The following is a 22720-nucleotide window of genomic DNA, read 5'->3' as shown; positions in this document are numbered from 1 at the left end:
CAGACTCTGATCGTCATCACTGAAGAGTCCAGGAACAAAACAAGCTGACACAGAGACAACAATATTTACTCAGCAGTTCCAGGTTCATTAGAAGGAAACAAGCTAGAGTAGAGGTGAAATGGAGATAAAAGACAGAATAATATATAACAATTATAATAACATATGTAATATACAAATTCTACTACTAATAATATAATCTTAAAATAACAGAATCTATATTTTTAGTTTTAGGTTGAGTGAGACTTACGTTTTGATATCAGGGACTTCTTACAATTGGTGAAATGTATTCTGAAAAAGGCATATTAATGTATTTCATGATCTTCTTCAGGTCACCTGTATTTCTAAGTCAGTAACGTTATCTCCCTTCAGAAATGTTGAATTCTTGGAGATTCACTTCTGTTCTGTAGAGTTTATTTCTGTCCTCCTGAAATCACAGAACAATTTGTATCAATATATGTTTATCATGAAATATCAAAACTCATGTGAACTTGATTTCAGCCGATTACACTGTCACTGTAAGTGACGTCATCGATTCAGTAAGTCAGCCTTTTCCAATAACATACTGACAAATCACCAGCAAAACATTCACAGAGCCATCAAAATATCTCATACACACACGAAGATTTGATTTAAAGCCCAGAGTTTCATCAACAAGAGCTAAATCTATAGAGTTAAGTTAGCCTACCTGAAAACTGCTAAGATGCTAACGGACTTTTTCGAAGACACTAAACCATTTCTGTAAAATAAATTTAATCTAAACATGTCAATAACAAGTAAGAAACGCGCCAGGAACATATGTATGTAATATTTGTGTGATTTTAGCGACTAAACTTACCTAAAACAGTGTAAACCCCACCGAGAGACGGAGATTACTGCTTGCCAGTAACGGTTTTTGTGTTGACGCCCCGTTTCCATGGCAACTCTGCTCCCCGCTCGCGGAACTCACCGCACACACAGCATTCACACAAACAAACATCTACGTTAGAGTTAAAACATTACATTTATAAAGTACAGTCTCATTCAATAATTAATTAAAAAATCATTTTGTAGTTCAGAAGCAACAGCAACAATAGCTCACCATATATAGACGGATTATTTCTGGAAGCCTGTAAAAGAGTGAAAAACACGGTGAAAAAGCAGTCAGGACTTCTCTTTAATAATCCGCTTTTATTTTCCCTCCGAGAAACTTCTGAAAATGCATTAAGGCGTTAACATTAAAAAATCTAGAAAAAAATCCATTAAAAAAATCGCTACCGTGACCGTTGGCTAAATAAGTTAACGGTAACATTATTTGAAAATGAGCCAGTCTCTTCAGCTGCCCATAGACTGAAAACACACCGCGTGCCTAACTTTTCAGTGTCACAGAATTAACCAAGTAGTATTTTTTGTCTAAATGAGCTGAAGTGAAATCGTAACGTTACCTGAAAGTCACAGATGTCGATGGGATTATCCTCTTCTCTCTCTCTCTCTGTGTGGCTAAAATAGATGAATAACTGGGCACGCGCACACAGATAAGAGCGGCATCGGCCCGCGGTCGTGAACCAACTCAGGGACGACGATTGATGAGCTGGAGAACAGAGCACTGACCGAATTATATCGGCATCCGCCTGGCCGATGTTTAATAGATGTTTTAGGTATAGAGGACGACGTTTCGATATTGGGCCGACATCGGCCAGACGTACATGTGCTGTCTGGGATAGCTATACATTAAAAGCCCCAAAATAAGGAATGCAACAACTACTATTAGATTTAATAATTCATTGAAATGTAATTTATTTGCCACTGTGGGGTGATTTTGTAACATTATTGAGAATTTAAGAGTTTAAATGTGCTTGGTTGTAATTAATGTCACAATGCTAAACGTCTTTATTATGCTCAGTTTTCCTTAAAATATACTGTATTCTGTGTAATTGTTTACTTTTGGTTTTGCTGTGAAATATGACACAAGTTTGTGAGATTTTCTAACACAGAATTAGCAAAAAGTAATGCGTTGATGCTGATGATGATGATGTTTGGATGAGCTGAACAAAAACAAATGTTCTAGAAAGCGCTCGAGTGATGAGAGAAAGTCCGATAGATACAAATGATTGTAAAATACTGAATTTTTGACTCACTCGCGACCACAAACACACACACACACACACACACTTGTGTATCCTCCTCATGCTAGCACAGACAGGTGTGTAGTTTGTAATAACGCCGTGTTTACACCACTTATGAATGTGACCCACCTTTGGCTGTCTGTCATGTTTTCTGATGATTTGTGATGCCTTCCTCTCGCCACATGACCGTTATTAACGGTCTCAGCGGTTAGAGTGCACACCTTAGCACTGATCTCAGAACAGCGCCCCCTGTCCCGCTCAGAGCGCGCGGCGGTGTTAGAAGCAGCTCGTCGTCCCCAGATCAGCGGTGAAGGAACACGGCTCTGCTGATGTAGTCTTTCCTCAGAGATGTGTTTCACTTCCTAGACAGCAAGCCGTTTCGGCCCAGAACCGGCCCACATCTGGCCCGCGTGAAATCCATGCGTGCCAGATCTGGGCCGACACTGCTTGCTGTCTGGGTTGTGAACGAGGAGAACCTCCTCTGTGTTTTAATAAAGAATCGGAATAAACTCTGCTTTTCAAACCAAATTAATGTCTCATTATTATATGATCTTGATAATCAGACAATTATCTATCTATCTATAATTTGATCTATCTGTCTATCTGCTTATCCACCCAACGAACTATCTATAATTTGATTATCTATCTATCTGCCCATTCATCCATCTATCCATAATTTGATCTATCTATCTGTAATTTGATCTATCTGTCTATCTATCTATCTGCTTATCCATCCATCTATAATTTGATTATCTATCTGTCTGCCCATCCATCCATCTATCTATAATTTTATCTATCGATCCATCTATTATTTGATCTATCTGTATATCTATCTATCTGCCCATCCATCCATCTTTCTATGAATTTATCTCTCTCTCTCTCTCTCTCTCTCTCTCTATCTATCTATCTATAATTTGATCTATTTATAATTTGATTATCTATCTATATCTGCCCATTCATTTATCTATAATTTGGTCTATCTGTCTGTCTGTCTGATATCCATCCGTCTATCTTTCTCTCTATCTGTCCATCCAGAAAAGAAAACTCCCTAATTTTTCCAAAGTTTTCCAATCAAGATCAAGATCCAATCAACTTTTTTTTCTTCTTCAGAGTGTGTGGTTTATGTTATGTTTATGTTCATCTTTAAATGACAGGGATACTGCCCCCAGTGCTGCTGTATTTGCCAGTTTTAAAGTTGAGATCAGATAAGGTCTGATGTGTTTTGCTGTGTTTGGTGGGCAGTTCGTCAGACACACAAACAGTTTGAGTGTCAACTTCCTGCCTCGGCTGCCTGTCGTTCGTCTGCTGAAGCTCTCGCACAAGGAAACCAGAGCAGCGGCAGAAGTGTCTGAAACAGGGCTGCGAAATGTGCTAGCTCCAAAGCCAAGAAAATGGCAGCCAACTCAAACCACCGCCCAAAAAGCCTTGACATCAGTCATGTCTCTGGTAAGTTCCTCTTTCGGAGCTCGACTATGTTAAGCTTTAATCTTAAAGTTAATCTTAGGCAGGTTAATGCTAGTTCCAGTTGTTGCCTTGCACTTGAAGAAGCCTTTGTGGGACTTTCCTTCAAACACCTAAAGGCTTTCTGATGATGATATGTACATAACAATAAACAATTAATGAAAAAAAATGATTGCAGTATCACTATACAAATGCTTTGGGTAAGCTGTGGTGAACCTTTAAACTTCTAAAGCAGCACCATTTGATGAGGGTTAACCCCTTACTTTCTCTCAGGTGCTTTCTCTGTGCTGTCCATGGGGCCCGAGTCCTCCAAACAGGGGCCCAAATGTGTCCACTTTCAGATCGGGCTCCATAAAGAAGATGTACGGATCCCTGAGGGACACCTCAGCTTCCAAGAGGCGAAGCATCTCGCAGCCGAAATCATTGAGAGAAAGGTACTGCTCAAGTTCAACAAACGTGTCACTTTCTGAGGCGTAGTGATGTCGAAACATTTTTTACAAAAGATCTACTCTGATATATTTGAGTGAATGGGGCAGTCAAGCTCAAAAAGCACTATAAAGGGAGTTTGTGCATTATTACAAAGTCTCTTTAAGACAAATCATGTCACTTGGCAGCATCTTTGAAACGCCTCTCAAGTATGCAAGTGCAACTCCTATCTCTTTAAATGGGGAAACATCCAATTCTTCAAAACTGTTAATTAAGCTTACGATTAAATTTCATATTTAAAATCACCAAAGAAATCTGACAACTAAAAAAAATGTGGTTTCTTTTGCTCCAAATAGCGTTATAAAAAGCATATTTTTATATTAGCGAGACCAGTGTGTTCTTAATTAATATAACAGATTAAAATAATATGAGACCGGAAGATACACCCATAGAATTTACAAATGGCGCCGCCCATTTTTACGTCATGAAATATATTATACATATATATATAAAAGGGAAAGCGCTCTCTCTCTCCACTCAACAACAACAAAAGCACCTTTTCGTTAGCAAGACCCACAGATTCATCAGAACAGCCTTATAGTGCGTAAAAAAACATTGTTCATTTCTCTGTTAGCTGAATTAGCAGAAACAGGTGTCTAAAATGAACATGCAGTCTTGATTTCTTTAGGATTTTTTCCTTTGTGTGTGTTTTTTGTTCTAAAACTTTTTTTAAAACAATTTGAAGAATTCTCACCTCTGTGTGTTTATGAAAGCAGGGGAAGTTAAAGAGAGTGTGTGTGTAAAGATGCTACCGAATTAGGTTCTACTCACACACACACACACACACACTCAGTATCGGCGCCCTCCTGCAACATCTCTCCCCCTCCGGATGCCTCTCTGTTTGTCCTCTGTGGTTCACAGCATGTGCATGTAACTTTCCAACCACAGACTCTTCCCCTAACACACACACTCACACACACACACACACCTTTTTCTCTGCTTGACCTTGTTATGGTGCCATTTCCACTGCAGAGGGACAGGATCATCACACACACACACACACACACACACACTGATCATTCATTTAATGTATGAATGATCAATGCATGAATGCTCACCGAACTCACCTATTATCATTCATGTACATTTTGAGACTTACCGCATACGTTGCCGTTCCAGCTGTTTTCTATGAGTCATATGCAATGATAAATGTTACTAGTACAAGCCATATTTTACATAACCCCGTTACACTGCATGATTAATTTATCTCAGAAATGTGGCTGTATGGAAATGGTTATTTGAAATATGTATTTAGAAATGTTGCACTTCCTTCTATTTTTGATTTTTCTAAAAGCATCTTATATCTAATCACACAATCAAGAGGAAATAAATAAAACATGGTTTATTTATCACTAGCGGCTCATTGAAAATGTAAGATCAAGGCATGTGCATTGCATTGTGAAATGCAGTTGTGTGGGATGTGCACTGGTTGTAAAATTGGCCTTAGGATGTAGAATACTTGTTAACTGTGAAACAGGTTTTCGCTACACCCTTTTTTTCTAGGGCTTCACCATCCGCCTTATTTTTAATGCAAGTGCACACGTCCATTAACTTGAATGTGTGCATCTTTTGGTATCAATTAATGCACAAAAACAGTCCGTTATGCTGCTTGATATTGCAAACTTGTATTTGTTATCATGTTATTTTAATATACCATCATAAACATAAACATACTGGTTTGTAGCACAAATAGTTTTACCATTTACCACTATTTGTTTTTCTTATTTTTTACCAATACCGACTAATGTACTGAAAGTCTCGCACACATTCAAAAAAAAAATTACTTACTTCTGTGTTGCAAAATAAGGTGGATAATATTGGGCTAATATGATCATATTTTCTTGACCTGGTAAGGACTCTAGCCGCTGCATTTTGGACTACCTGTAGATTGTTTATTGAAGAAGCAGGACAACCACCTAGAAGTGCATTACAATGGTAACATTTTTCGTAGCTTAGCAATGTTTCTAAGTTGTCTAAGTTGTCTAATATAACACCCAGATTTTTGTCTGCAGAGGAAGTAACAGTACATCTGTCTAGTAGCAAACTGTAGTTTTTATTGGTTCAATAAGTAATATCTCTGCCTTGATAGTGCAAGTGACAATTCCTGTGTCACTGCGCAGCATTTATAGAGCAAACACAATGTGATTTGAATAAAGAGAGAGTGTGCGATGATAAAATTATGTGAAATTATGTCTCACAGAAACTAGTTCAAATTACTTTATCAGTTATTAAATTAAAAAATATGAATTGTACCTCACCTAAATCATTACAATTATTTCACCTCAGCTAGACAGAGATTGAGACGGAGATCAGTCTTTTTAGAGACCGCCAATCAATCATCCCAATACGTTTATCAGCTGATTGTGTTTGGTAGCATATCAATCAGGGCACCCTTAATCATCAATGTATGAATCTCAATTTTTAGAAATTTGCCCTAATGACTGGGTTTGCAGTCCAGGGTCCCATATAGCCTAATAATATACAAATCAGGGCCGTTACCACCATAGACATTGAGGGGGACAAGTTCCCCCCCCAATTATTAAAAGTGATTTCCAGTGCGAAGCGTCAGTTTAACGTTGAAACAAGACAGCAATGTAACATATGGAAGTTGCAACTCATTTAATATTAGTCAGCTGTTTTTTTACATTTTAAATATGGCCATTTTGAGAGAGAGAGATGAAAGTTGTGTTTGTGAAATACCTTTTCTACAAACATTTTAAGCTGTGAGTTTAAAAACAGCGATTTTACCTCATCGTTGTTGAGTAATATAATATTTCGATCCAGTATCAAAACTATTTTATTATTAGAAAGGTTGCGTGGCAGCGTGCTGTAGACAACAAGAGTTGTGTGTGGCGCATTAATACAGTTTATATATATAGCCTAAACTGCTGTTCAAAATCATTTAAATATTTAATTATTTTTTTGTCTGTTATGCTCTTCAAAGCTGTATTTATTTGATCAAATATTCAGAAAAAAACACCCATTAAGGCTATTTTAAAATCTAATTTATTTCTGTGATGCAGCGCTGTATTTTCAGCATCATTACTCCAGCCATTTGGGTCACAAGATCCTTCAGAAATCATTCTAAATAATATGCTGATTTATATTGAAAATGTTGTGCTTAATTATTTTTTGGAACCTGTGATACTTATTTTTTATTATTTAATGAATAAAGGATAAAAAGAATAGCATTTATTCAAAATAGTAATCTTTTCTAACAATATACGTATTTACTATACCTTTTTATCCATTTAACACATTCTTGCTTTATAAAAGTATTAATTTATTTTTATTTTCTTTTGTTTTTAAAGAAGAAACAATTTACTGACCCCAGACTTTTGAATAGTAGTGTAGGCTGAATTGAAACTCAAAATTTCTATTTTGAATAAACACGGTTTCAAACACGGTAGTCTTCCTCACAAAAAAAAAACATTGTTTACATTGATAAATCATAAATCAGCATAGTAATAATTGGAGTAATAATGATGAAAATTCAGCTTTGTTTCACAAGAATATAAAATATTTTAAAGTATATTAAAATATGAAACTTTTTTTTTTTTTTTTTGATCAAATAAATTCAGCCTTGATGAAAGAAACAACTTTTAAAATCATAAAAAAATGCACTGATACCTCAGTTTGAATCTGGTTTTGTTTCTATTTGCTGCATGGACCCTTGATCAACCAGAGATATGGAAGTCTTACAGTATGTGTGTGTATCAACCAAATATATCAGTGGTATCTGTAATTGTATGCTGTATTCTATTCATATGGAGAAAATCTAAATAAAGTGAGACCTGTTCCAGACAGGGTTACAGCCTTGATACATATACTGTATAATGACTTGAGAATCATTTTAACTGACGATATATGACCAGTGTTTTCAGTCAGCTGTTAAGAATCGTACCAGTCGAGATTCATAAATCGCGAATCAGATTAATCGGTCAAACGGTTTTGAAAAAAAAAATGTTCGCGATTCAGTTAAGTTAGATTCATTCGGACAGTTCACGGACACATGAATAGTTTCCAGCGGTTTCTCACGTCGTAATAACTGGATACCTTATGAAACCGAGAACAAAACGACCGCCGGATGAGGTGATATCTACCTACGATCCGTCTGAGGAAACGAAACTCGTAAATGTCAGAGATGAAGCATCTTGCGCATGCGCAGTTTATGAACGACCTTTCTGCAGGTGAATGTGAAGCGTATCCAGTTTTTTATCTTGACAGTTTTCATCCTGAGTGTTTCCAAAAGCTCCAGTGATCTGAAAACGAGGTAAACACCTCACTCCTGGCCAGCACCACATCAAAGCGACACCCTGACCAGCTCGCGAGCGACCGGTGGAACGGAAATGCAACTCGATCACGTGTTTGTGTTCGTTACGTTTTCAGACCTTTCAAGTGGGTTTAACACCCTGAACCCTTACCGTTAATGTATCATATAGAAAAAAATATTTTTCCCTCTAGATGTGCTTTTAGTTTCACATTTTTTGTCTGTTTGACTAGAGTATTAGTTGAGAGGGAGTTTGCTTGCCGAGGTTCTGAGTGTTTAAGTCTCAAACAGGAAGTTGAATGTGTTTGAAGCCGATGTGGAAGAGGAAGGCCTAATTTACAAAAAAATAACTGGCAGAACCAAGTGAATATGATACTGAGCTGATGAAGTAATTACTGTGATTGTGAAATGTTGTGGTATTTAAAGTAAGTAGACGTTAAAACAGGAAAACAAAAAACGGTTATTTTAAAAATCCCATGTGCAGTTTTGGCGCTATCATTGAAGGATTGCCCCTAAAGTGCTCCGATTCACATCAATCAATCAATAATACATAATAATGGAAATGAAAAATGTATTAAAACAAAATTGCTTCCTTTTTGTTATTGAGAAGTTTTGCATAAAGACCAGAATATTGTCAAAATGATCCCCATTTTTATTTATTTAGGTAGGCCTGGCCTAAGCAATTTTAGAGCCCAATGATTTCTGCAATGTGACAGAAAACGCAGACAGAAACGCAGAATCTAGTCATAAAAACTAAATTTAATGTATAAAGTGGAATTTGCCAAATTTTGGATGGATCTAAAAAATAAAAGTATGTCAGTACATTTAAAACATGATATAGACTAGTGTATGTGAATATTTAGCCACCAAAATACCATTCAATTATGAATCCTGCATGTTCTGCTTGTCTTTGTGTGAATGAATGGCGCAGACTGGAATATACAGAAAACAGATTTCCCTGACATTTGTTTAGTAGAAAAATGTAAATACACAACACAGTATTTCTGGAAAGAAAAAATAAGAAACAAAATAATAAAACTTTTTTTTTCTAAACATCAATTAATAAGAGATGCTTTTTATTATTAATATGCAATAAAACCACTTAAAATGGAATACAGAAAATTAATGGAAAACAGGAATTTGTTTCAAAATAAAACTGAATTTAAGAAAAACAAAAAAATTTTATAGGGCCTTAAAAATTTTAGTTTGTTAAACTTGCTGTTTAATATAGTAAGTTGTATTAAATTTAATTAATTAGACAGGTCTTTTGATTAATAAAATTGTATTTAACCTTTCAAATAGAGTCTAGAAAAATGTAAACACACAAAAAATGGAATTTGGAAAATTTTTAATATTTCATATTAAAGCACTCTGTGATTTGTAGTCTCAATATAATTAGCTAAAAATATTGCTGATCAATTAGTGCATACAGTTCGCACTGTTCATGTGCAGAGTTGAGAGACCTGGAGTATCAGGTGTTATCGAGTTATTGAGGAGAGTCTCAGTTTGACTCACATCCGTTAGATTTGAAAAGCCAATGATTGACATTAAGAGCCATCAGTTACGCAGTGGTTCATCGTGATCTGACGCACACTCAGCCTCGTCTGAAGATGCTGATCATGATAAGATCTGCGGCTTCAGACTCTTACAGACTGAACGTACACTGGATATAAAATGTCTACACACCCCTGTTAAATTGGCAGGTTTCTGTGATGTAAAATACAATCAAACCAAGATAAATCATCTTTAAAGTGAACTATAACCTGTACAACTCAATAAAAAATTATTCTTTTGGGAATGGAGAAAGTAAAAATAAACAACTTAAATAATGTGGTGCATAAGTGTGCATACCCTTAAACTAAAACTTTGCAGAAGCACCTTTTGATTTTATTACACCACTCAGTCCATTTGGTTATCTTGACTTAGCAATATTGCCCACTCTTCTTTGCAGAAAAGTTGCAGTTCCAGCTGAAGAAAAAACGCTCCAAAGCACGATGCTGCCACCACCATGCTTCACTGTGGCTATGGTGTTCCTTCGGTGATGTGCAGTGTTGTTTTTGGCCAAACATGCGTTTTCGAATGATTATAGAACTATAGAATTAGAATTATTTTAGAATTAGACCAAAAAGTACCAAATAGGCCTCTTGGCAGCCTCCCTGAACAGTGTTCTTCTCATCTTTTTATCAAATTTGGATGGACATCCAGTGCTTAGTACTATCACTGTTGAGCCATATTTTATCCACTTGATGATGACTGTCTTAACTTTGTTTCATGGTATACCTAATACCTTTGAAATTCTTTTGTACCCATCTCCTGACTGATACATTGTAACAGTTAGATCCCTCTGGTGTTTGGAAGCTCTGGCTCATGGCTTTTGCTGTAAGATGTTACTGAGAAAATGTGAGGAAAAGCTTAGTAGAACAGCTATACTTTACTTTGGTTTAATCAGAGGCACTTTAAATGATGGCAGCTGTATACTGACTCCTATTTAACATGAGTTTGAATGTGATTGCTTCATTCTGAACACAGCCACATCCTTCGTTCTAAGAGGGTGTGCACACTTATGCAATCACATTATTTTAGTTTTTTATTCTTACTCCTCCTTTCCTAAAATAGTTTTAACATCACAGAAACCTGCCAATTTAACAGGGGTGTGTAGACTTTTTATATCCACTGTACATGCTTCTTAAAGTGGTGTTAATGTCCAGCGTGTGTGTGTGTGTGAGTGTGCGGTTGTGATTATATTAGATCTAAAGAAATGCACTGTAGAAGAGAACAGACATTATAAAGTGTTTCTGTAATCAATGGTCTCCAAACTCCTGCACCATCTCACATCGAGACACAATCGAACACTGAAAAACTACTCAAATGCACAGTATCTCGACGTGAGATGGTTCAGGAGTTTGCAGTATTCTTAAAGGCCAAATTTTTTTTTTTTTTTTTTTAACAAATATAGTACAACCTCTTAAAACCAACTTGATTTAAAGGTTAATAAATGCATTAAAATGCTTTAATGCTTTGTTCATCTTCGGAACACAATTTAAGATATTTTGGATGAAAACTGGGAGGCTTGTGACTGGTGGTCGACCGATATATCGGCCGATATTTGGCATTTTATTGACATCGGCCGCTAAGTTTTTCTGTTTGGCCGATGTCTTTGAGGTGGTACTTTTGTTTTGATGGCACTAAAAACGTGCTCATATTCTCCCTCTTGTTTACTGTCATTGTTAAAGGTGCAATCGGAGATCTTGGAAAATGCTAGCATTAGCCTAATAGCACTGAAAGCGACCGTCCCACTCTCCCTGCAATCGCCGTCCAAAGCCAAACCCCTGAACACATTTATGCTCACAGACAAGAATACCAGAGACAACATTAATACAATAGGCTACATCAGCGGTTCCCAATTCCAGCCCATGTTCTGAAGTGAAGTAAACCCCGGCTCAGGGAGTAGAGAGCAATGAACACTGTGTAGGGATCAAATCGATTGGAACACAGTTCATTATGATGTTTAACAGTATTTTTATTGTTGTTTTTTATTTGTTTATTTTGTTAATATGCATTACACTGTTTATACATATATTACAATATTTATATCTAATTATTATAATATATATTATATCTTAATGACGATGTTTGTTGTTACTTTTCTTGCATTATAATATTTTAAATATTGTTTAAGTTTTGTTGTGCTATTTCGTCAGTTTTATAAAAATTACTGTGTGTGTGTGTGTGTGTGTGTGTGTGTGTGTGTTAAGGCTCCAGAGTGCAGTGTCGTGGGTCTCGGTGAAAAGCTGCTGTTATTCAGACATGAGCCGAACACAGAGCAGATCTTACAGAGACTCACTGAAAAACACAACATACGCAACGGAGATCTGGTGGAGGTGGTGCTGGCTGGTCAGTAAACACACACACACACACACACACACACTATTCTCACTGCAGGTGATGCTGACAGCTGTCAATCACGTTGATCACTCAGGAACAGCTTCACTGACGGAGATGAAGTACCGTCCTCATTCTCTGGTCGTCCATTCGTATCGCTCTCCTACGTTTTGTCACTACTGCGGTGAGATGTTGTGGGGACTCGTCCGACAGGGTCTAAAATGTGAAGGTACGACTGCGCAAAACACTTAAAAGTCATGTACAAAATATTTACAATGTGTTGTTGGTAAATTGCCTTTATTTGTTTAGCACTTGTTATTTATATTTATAAATTCACTTTTTTTTTATAAATGTATTAGGCCTATTTATTTACGTTACTTAGTTACTATGACATGATGCTTGATTTTACTTATTACTTGTTATTACTTGTTAAATTATGTCGTTTAGAACATTATATTTATTGTGTTATGAAGAGATTTGTTTATTATACAATATTTATCTTGTGTACAATATTAATATAAAATCTATTTTGTATTTATTGTTTATCATGTAAATTAATAAATATTTTTATAATATTTATAATATCAGGTTATTCTGTTTTTTGGCTTAGTTTAAGTCAACATATATTTATTATTTAATATGTATTTTGTAAATTATTTGTTTAAAAATATGTAAAGTTATTAGATGTTTTGCTTAGCTTCTGTAAAAAGTTTTTAATGTTCATTTTTATTTGTTGCTTAATTGCTTATTTGTTTATTACACAATATATTTATTTATCAAGTCTTATACTGGATATTTGCATTTTATTTTATTGCCTAATTGCTTATTTGTTTATTTAATATTTATTATTATGTTTATGTATTATTTATAATGATATTATTTATCAATATTGAACACGTATTTTATTATTGCTAAGTTTCTATGACATGTTTCACTATGTTGTTATCTTAAAAGTTTTGACAAATCTAAAAAAGGGAAGTGTTTGAGAGTTTTTCTTGGTCTTTCTCTCTGCAGGCTGTGGTCTGGATTTCCACAAGCGCTGTGCGTATAAGTTGCCCAACGACTGCTCTCGTGTGTATCGCCGCTGCGGCCCGAGTCTGTCTCTGTTCCCCCCCGGTCGGCCCCGGACCCCGACGCTCTCCAGTCACACCGGCGGGAGCCTGGAGGAGGTGACCATCCTAACCAAACACTGTACAATACCCAAGATGTGTCGCTCTAATAGGTTTGAATGGGGACAACACTCAGTATGGCAGCTCTATCGAACAAAGCCCCGCCTTCTGAGCAAAAAGAGCCAATCCCTGATGGGTGAAATCAGTGCGTCACAAACAGTCATGCTGCATCCCAGTTCACCTACTTATACTATGCCCTTAAAGTATGTACTTTTTTTTGTGAAGAAAAAGTACATGCTTTTGAGTATGTAGCAGAATAGTAGGCAAGCTTTGGGACACGTCATAACTGTGTCTTTAACAGACGCTCTGTGGCTTTGTTATCTACAGCCACTGTTTAAACACAACTGTCAATCATCTTATCACAGTAAACGAAAATCCACATTTCATTTAAGTATTGGAGAGAAATGAAGAGTCAGGTTGCCAGTGTTGCTGCAGATGCAATATAACGTGCATAATATTAAATAAATATTATTTTAATCAGGTGAGAAACACTATTTATCACGTAAACCCCTTTCTCTGGCTGTCCGTCAGTCTCGCATGTCCGCCATGTTTGTAGTTCTTAAACACTTTATATGCGTGTTTGTAGTTCTAATTGAATCTTTGTCCACCATGCAGTGTGTTGTGGGCAATTTTAGCTGTTTTTATGATACAGTTGTTGTCAGATTTCATTGGTGTTTTCACATATTAAATTTTGAACCGTTTCGAGAATTTTATGTTTTCCTCTTTCTAACAGATAGGAGCTGTGCATGCATAACCAAGAGGAGTTTCACAGATGGCAGCTGATTTCTGTGAGGTGTTTAAAATGATCTCTGAAATGGTTTGTTTCCTCCTCAGATCAGCATGTCGAAGCCGTCATGCACACGCTCGCGTCCTCCGTCCTGGGTCAACGTGCCGGTGTCTGTGGGGCTGTCGGAGGGGAAGGAGGCCCGACCGAGAGTCCCTCACACCTTCCACATTCACTCCTACACCAAACCCACCGTCTGCATGCACTGCTTCCGGCTGCTCAAGGGCCTCTTCAGACAGGGCATGCAATGCTCCGGTGAGAACAACATCTCTTTCAAAACATTTTCAGTGTCCAAGTTAATACTGAGAACTAATAAAGGGATAGTTCACCCAAAAATGAAAAATCTGTCATTAGTTGCTCACCCTCGTGTCATTCCAAAGCAGTATGACTTTTGTTAATCTTCAGAACACAAATTAAGATATTTTTGATGAAATCCGAGAGCTCTCTGACCCTCCATAGAAAAAACTGGGATGGATTCCAGAAAGCAGGGTTAACTTACCATCTTACCACATATCGCCATTTAATTGATGGTTGTGCAATCATTTGCCATTTTTTTTTGTTTATCCTTTTAATCACTGAGAATAAGAACTATATTGTTTGTTTGATGCTAATTATATAAGAAGAAATATCATATATGTTTTATTTTTTTATTATAGAAATATAGTAAAGAAAATACAGATCCATGACAATAAAATCTAAGTATATTAGATTAGATTGAACATTAACTTGTTATAATAATGTTTTATAATTAATGTAAAGATAATTATTATATATATATATTTGCCAATATTTGAAAAATGCCAAATATCGGCCGATATATCGGCATTGGCGATATATCGGTCGACCACTAGTCACAAGCCTCCCAGTTTTCATCCAAAATATCTCAAAAGGTTTATCTGTATTTCTGGAATACCCCCCCGACATGTTCACAGGTCCAGAAACGTAGCAAGGAAGTCATTATATTTATTTTGCAAAGGGTATTCTCGTAGCTTTGTAAAATTACAATTGAACCACTGACTATTTTAGCGATGCCCTTGCTATGTTTCTGGGTCTGGGAATATTTAGGTTGTGTTGCTGTCTATGTCGAGTCAGAGAGCTCTCAGATTTCATCAAAAATATCTTAATTTGTTTTCCGAAGATGAATGTAGGTTTTATGGGTTTGGAGCGACACGAGGGTGAGAAATAAATTAAATGAGTTTTCAGTTTTGTGTGAACTATTCCTTTAAAGGTGCAGTACGCGACTTCTGAGAAACACTGTTGATATTTGAAATTACCAAAACAGACACGCGCCTATCTTGAGAGCTCCGCCCCCAGACTCATGAACATTCTGTTCAACAGGCCCCTCCCCCATCACGAGTGGACACGCCCCTTACTGGCATTTGGCTGGAAGTGTATTTTGTTGCACTTTCAACAGCGTTTCTCAGAAACTGCAAACTTCTGCTTTAAGTCGTCTGAGCTGTGAAAGAGCAATAACTTCTTGCTTTCTCTCTGTTTCTCTGCAGACTGTAAGTACAACTGTCATCGCAGGTGCATGACTCTTGTTCCTCCCGAGTGTAATGGTGAGAAAGCAAACGGAGAAGGTCAGTTTGATTGTGTATGCATGGGACAAAAATCAATAGTCATTTAGCAGACACTTTTATCCAAAGCGATTTACAAACGAGGAAGCAATCAAAATCAACAAAAGAGCAATGAAATTGTGCTGTATTTTCAGAGCCTGAGGAGAACACAAAAGTGGTCACATTAAATGATCTCTATGAGGAGCTGCGATATAAAGACCCTCCGACCATAGATATAACACCGCTGCAGCCATCCGTCGCGTAAGGATCCACATCACACCTGCTCCTGATCAATGCAGCGCTGCAGACTGAGCTCATGTGTGTGTGTGTGTGTGTGTGTGTGTGTGTCAGGCCGTGTTTCAGCAGTAATATTCCTCTGATGCGAGTGGTGCAATCAGTCAAACACCGCAAGAGAAGAAACAGTGGAGTGCTGAAGAAAGGCTGGTTGATCCATCACACCAACACTGACACACATGTGAGTGACTCTTATTCAAATGGAGAATTAATATTGTGTATTTTTATTTGCAGATTATTTCTATTTTATTATTTTTATTTATATAGACTACAGGTGAAATGTTTGGGGTTTGGCAAAAAAAAACATTTGTAGTGTTTCAAAAGTTTTGATTTGTTTTTATTTTGACGTTTTTTATTTTATTTAAATATTTACGTTTTTTGACATTCTTGTTTTTATTTATTATTATTTTAATTTGTCTTTATATGTACTTAATTTGTTAAAATTTTTCTTTTGACTGTTTTTTATTTAAGTTTTTTGTCATCCTTATATTATTATTGTCATATTATTATTATTATTTGTATTATTTTAATATGTCTATATATTAGTGATACAAATGATTAATTGCATTCAAAATAAAAGTTTTTGTTTACATAATGTATGTATGTGTTCAGTGTATATTTATTATATATATATATATATATATATATATATACAGTATATATTTTGAAAGTATTTAAATGTATATATTTATATTCATATAACTTATAATATACATAAATATATTTAATATAAACATTACATATTTTCTTAACTATATACATGCATGTGTTTGTATTTAATGTAAAAATAATTGTAATTATTAATTAGTATAAATTTTTAATAATCCTACTCACAGAGGCTTTATTCATTTGGTCTAAAGTATAGTCAAATATTCTGATATATTATTATAATTTAAATTAACCTTTTTACTGTATGAATATATTGTAAAAAGTAATTTATTCCTGCGATGTAAAGCTGAATTTTCAGCATCATTGATCCTTCTGATCTAGAAGATCTTTCTGTTTAATTTTTTGTTTTTCAAGATTGTTTGAATTTAAAATTCAGAAGTAAATCATCTGTTAGAAATAGAAATATTTTGTATCATTAAAATAAACAAATTTGTATCCTTCGTATATTTTATATACATTTCTATAATGTTTTTTGTCTTTGCAGAGAAAACGTCACTACTGGGTATTAGACGGGAAAAGCATCACCCTGTACCCGAATGAAATCAGCACTAAATACTACAAGGTTTGCAAGTCTTTAGAATGCATTTATCACTTCACAACGCAAAATACAGCAAGGTTAGACACATTAGTCTTAGGGCTTTCCTGAAGTTATTGATCTAGTTGCATGTGCTTGGTTTCAGGAGATCTCTCTGTCAGAGGTGCTGCAGGTTCGAGGTCCGGCTCAGCTCACTGTTCCTGTGTTAGCAGGTAACAGCACACACTCGTTCGAGCTGGGGACCGTGTCTCTGGTGTACTGTGTGTTTGCGGATCAGGACGGTCCATCATGGGAGTCAGCTCTCGATCAGGCTCTCAGACCGGTGCAGGGCACTGTGTGCCACACGACTAACAACACCGGTTAGTAAAAGATCAAATACACTCTAAGTTCATCCAAAAATTAACATTTAGTCACCCTCGGGTCATCAGAGATGTAGATGAGTCTGATTCTTCATCAGAACAGATTTGGAGAAATGTAGCAGTACTCTGAAGTGAATGGGTGCCGTCAGACTGAGAGTCCAAACAGCTGATAAAAACATCACAATAATCCACAGCACTCCAGTCCATCAGTTAATGACTTGAGAAGCCGAAAACTACATGTTTGTATTAAAAAAATCCATCATTAAGATCGTTTTTATGGATTATGGACTCATATTTTGAACGGTTTAACGTTAAAACGTTGTTATGATTGATTTGTTTCTTATACAAACATGTAGTTTTTGTTTTCACAAGATGTTAAATGATGGACTGGAGTGGTGTGGGTTATTGTGATGTATTTATCAGCTGTTTGGACTCTCATTCTGACGGCACCCATTCACTGCAGAGCACCCATTGATGAAACACTGATGTAATGCTACATTTCTCCAAAAGAAACAAACTTCCACATCTTCTCTGATCCTCAAATTAAATGCCACCTCGTCTCTTGCCAGGTGACGGAGAGAACGGTGACCAGACCCAGGTGGGACTCCATTATTGATCATTAAAATGAAACCACTGTGTCTCAAAGAGAGAACGAAGCGTCTGATGTTGTGTGTGTGTTGGTGTGTGTGTCGCAGGACATCAGTGAGCTCTACCAGATCTTCTCTGACGAGGTGTTGGGTTCGGGTCAGTTCGGGGTGGTTTACGGAGGCACTCACAGACACACGGGACGTCCGGTCGCGGTCAAAGTCATCGATAAAACAAGATTTCCCACTAAACACGAGGAACAGACCAGAAACGAGGTCTCGATATTGCAGGTATGAGTTCAAGATGCCACCCCCCACCCCAGAAATCAAACACTTGTGGTTATTATATCTGTCCTCCTCGTGTGTGTGTTTCAGAGACTGTCTCATCCAGGAGTCATTCATCTTGAAGGGATGTTTAAGACCATGGAAAACACTTTCGTTGTGATGGAGAAGCTCCACAGCGACATGCTAGAGATGATTTTATCACACGAGAACGGACGTCTGTCTGAACGCACCACTCGCTTTCTAGTCACTCAGGTAAAGAAGCTCGTTCGCTCTTAAAACACTGAATAATGCTAGTCCCATTTTTGGGAGGAGCCTACCTAAAAATCATAGCTAATGTTCCAAGAAAGTGGCTTTTTTCCAGAACAGTATCTCATGGTTGTTTTACATTTAATTTTTTAATAAGTCTGTTACGCTCATGTTATGCTTAAAGTAAAAATACAGTAATATTATAACAAATCTGAGTAATAAAGTCTGAGTCTGTTGCTGATCTGTGGTTGGTGTTGCAGGTTTTGGAGGCTCTGCGGTATCTGCACATGAGGGACGTTGCACACTGTGACCTGAAACCAGAAAATGTGCTGCTGGCTTCCCCTGAACCATTTCCTCAGGTCTGACACACTCTTATATGGCTCTTTACTCAAGATTGTCAATGTTTTTACGGGTTAATAAAGGGTTAGTTCACTCAAGAATGACAATTCTGTCATTAATTACTCACCCTTGTGTCATTCCAAAGACCTCTGTTCATCTTCAAAACACAAATGAAGATATTTTCGATGAAATCCGAGAGCTTTCTGACCCTCATTAGACAGAAACACTACTGTAATGTTCCCAGAACATCAATAAACTTGCTGTGTTTCTGGATCTGGCAATATTACAGTAGTGTTTCTGTCTAATGAGGGTCAGAAAGCTCTCGGATTTCATCGAAAATATCTTAATTTGTGTTTTGAAGATGAACAGAGGTCTTTGGAATGACATGAGGGTGAGTAATTAATGAGTTTTCAATCCATTCGAGATATTTTAACTGTTGAGCACGATACTATAATCATGTTTTGATTTCCAGCCATGGAATGCAAAAACCGAATGCAATGATAAATGAATGCATCGAATGCAATGTCTCTGTTTCAGGTCAAACTGTGTGACTTTGGTTTCGCTCGCATCATCGGCCAGAAGTCGTTTCGGCACACTCTCGTCGGGACGCCGGCGTATCTGGCTCCGGAGGTCATCTGTAGCAAGCGTTACAATCGCTCTCTGGACATGTGGGCTGTTGGGGTGATTTTATACGTCAGTCTGAGTGGGACGTTCCCTTTCAACGAGGACGAGGACATTAATCAACAGATCACCAACGCTTCGTTCATGTATCCACGCCAGCAGTGGTCCCTCATCTCCCTGGAGGGTAAGAGACCATGTATAAACACACATATACACACATACATAAATGCATCTATACATAGTAGCCTTTTGTCATTTTAGACTAAATTCATTTTGCAATTTTTAACGTTTTGAGTTTTACTTATTTTTACTGAGCTTAATTAGAAAAGGGCTTAAATGGCTTAAAAAAGAAAAAATGCAATCCATAAATCACCTGCAACGATGTAGTCTTCAATGATGTCTAAACAGCTAAATGCAAAACTTTAATACTGTATTAATTCAAAATAATATTAAATATATATATATATATATATATATATATATATATATATATATATATATATATATATAAGTGATACATAATAGGTGAATATTGTATAGTACCATGAATTCCCCTTAAAATATTAAATATTGAAGAGTAAATATTATTGAAATAAAATATAGTATATAAATGACTCTTAATAAATTACTCCTACTTTTTTTTTTAATAGAACCCTAGAAAATAGAAAGTTAATTGCAACTTGGCAAAAAAAAAAATTCCCGAATTGCAAGATGCAGAAGAGAGTTTGAGAAGTATTAGAGAGAACTTTGTGTGAAAAAAAAGTAAAAAAAAAAAGTATGAGACTAAAATCTGTAGTTAAAAAAAAAAAATGTATTCCATTCCCAGAAATGGGCAAAGCCTCCATAGTTCTATGTCCGATGGTTTCCTAAGCTTCTTCCTGCTAACTCGTTTGTCTGTCTCTCAGCGGTGAACCTGATCAATAACCTGCTGCAGGTGGTGGTGAGACGCAGGTTCAGTGTTGGCAAAGCCATGGGTCATCCTTGGTTTCAGGTCTGTTGACTTACTCCAGAAATAAAACACATTGTACTGGCATTCAAATGCACTGACTGGATGTGCAGAGTGATTTATGTTTCTCCCGCTGCAGAACTTCCAGATGTGGTGTGACCTGCGTGAGTTTGAGCAGCGGATGGGATATCGTTATCTCACGCATGAGGCGGATGACGAGCGCTGGAGATCCTACGCTCTGGAGAAAGGCCTCAGTTTCCCACAACATTTAGCAGCAGCAGCAAACGAAGAGCAGAAGCAACAGCCATCAGCCACTTATATATAACTGTGAATATTGTATTATATCAGCAACTTTGTGAATCTGCTGTGTTGTAAATCTAATTATTTTGGTGTGCTTTAATAATATGTGACATATTTTTCAATAAAATAAGAAAAAGGCTAATCTTGGGTTTATTTTCTCAGAAACTGTAAGTGACGTCAAATTAATAGAATTAATAATTCTATTCTATTCTATTCTATTCTATTCTATTCTATTATATTAATAATTATAGAAAAAAATAGCCTGAATGTACTGTAAGTCGATTTGGATAAAAGCGTCTGCTAAATGCATATATTAAATGCACAAATTTAAATTTTACATTTAATGATATTATATTATATTATATTACATTATATTATATTATATTATATTATATTATATTATATTATATTATATTATATTATATTATAAAATTTCTGGCTAACCATTTTAACTACAAGACTTCTTTTCAGCTGAAGTTGTTACTGTCAGTTCTAGATTTTATATTTGTTGTTATTACATTTTATTATATTTAATGTTTAAATCAAACATAATCCAGTTATATCCAATTAACCCATTATCCGGGACTTTTATTTTACTAATGTCATTTCCTGGGACTTTTATTTTATAAGAAAATTCTGAGCACGGAGCTTCCGCTTGTAAGTATCAACCTGCGATTATTTGTAAACAGAACAGCAAAGGTGTGGATATGACTTTATAATGATTTTTTTGTTGTTGTTTTTGTTTTTAAGTAACTATAATGAATGCTAAATAACAATTTAAATAATGAGCTTTAATTGCGTTATATATATATTTGAGAAGGATATCAGTAGGGTAACTTGCAGCGTCATTCAGAAAATCAAAATGACCAGCAAAATCAACAAAACGTGTTAACATTGATGATTTGCACAGTTATAATTTTTACATGCAGTTTTAGTCTTGCACTTACTATATATTAATTAATTTATAGAAATCCATTCATAAACTTATAGAAAGTGTCAAACATATTCAGGAATATTACTGGACATCATTATAGTTTTTAATGTCTGCATTTAGGAAGCTGGCATGAAATGATTATTATGCATGCAGCTTATGAGCAAATTAAACTTCGAAAATTAGAGTGGGTAGTTTTTTGGGTACTTTTCAGTGTTATTATATATTGTTATTATATAGTATATATTATAACAATTCCATTCAATATACATATATATTTAATTATTAGAGACTACATTCAATATTAGCAAAGAGGCATTTGTTACGCTGTAGATTTAATTGAACTGACAAAGGATGATTAAAATGGTACTGTGTCTAATAAACACTTAAATGTCTACTCTCTTCAGCTCTTAAAGCTGTCCATGTCACTGGAGTGATTGCGCAGCTGCAGTTTGTGAGCAGATGTCACGTGACAGCTGTGTTAAAGCAGTAAAGACCCGCTGAGTCAAGCACTTTTCTGAGCTCTTAACCACCTCCTGCTTGTTCATTCTGGGTGTTGATTCTAAAAATAGTGTCTGTTTTGCTTAAGCGTGTCAATATATCACACAAAAAAGGCACACTGCATTAGTTTTTCTGTAGCAGAGATCAGAGCAGAGAAATGCTAGTGGTGCTCTTTACACGCATGTGGAGTTTTTGCTAAATGAGATAAAAAAGGTTACTTATCTCACAATTCTGACTTTTTTTTTCTTTGAAATCTGTGATTAAAATTATAAAGTCAAAATGGCAAGATGTTGACTTGAAACTGTAGGAAAATATCAGAACTGTGAGCTGGCTTGACTTTATAACTCGCAGTCGGGGGATTAGTTCTGGGAAGTCAGATTTGGGTGATGAAAAGTCACAA

General features: G+C 36.0%; 1 protein-coding gene across 1 annotated transcript; it reads left to right on the top strand.

Annotated features, from left to right (window-relative positions):
* Positions 1 to 3387: 3387 nt before the first annotated feature.
* LOC113083491 (serine/threonine-protein kinase D3-like) lies at positions 3388 to 21021 on the top strand. The gene is made up of 18 exons (XM_026254548.1): positions 3388 to 3548; positions 3837 to 3997; positions 12075 to 12213; positions 12299 to 12430; positions 13216 to 13370; positions 14205 to 14409; positions 15657 to 15734; positions 15866 to 15971; positions 16062 to 16185; positions 17158 to 17235; positions 17354 to 17567; positions 18137 to 18165; positions 18263 to 18442; positions 18527 to 18688; positions 18943 to 19041; positions 19559 to 19826; positions 20548 to 20633; positions 20728 to 21021. Exons 1-18 carry the CDS (start codon positions 3494 to 3496, stop codon positions 20911 to 20913), a joined length of 2457 nt encoding a protein of 818 aa, XP_026110333.1. The 5' UTR covers positions 3388 to 3493; the 3' UTR covers positions 20914 to 21021.
* The last annotated feature ends 1699 nt before the right edge of the window (positions 21022 to 22720 follow it).

Source organism: Carassius auratus, unplaced genomic scaffold (genome assembly GCF_003368295.1).
Source record: "Carassius auratus strain Wakin unplaced genomic scaffold, ASM336829v1 scaf_tig00038440, whole genome shotgun sequence".
NCBI classification, from domain to species: Eukaryota; Metazoa; Chordata; class Actinopteri; order Cypriniformes; family Cyprinidae; genus Carassius; species Carassius auratus.
This window is presented reverse-complemented; position numbering and strand designations above follow the sequence as displayed.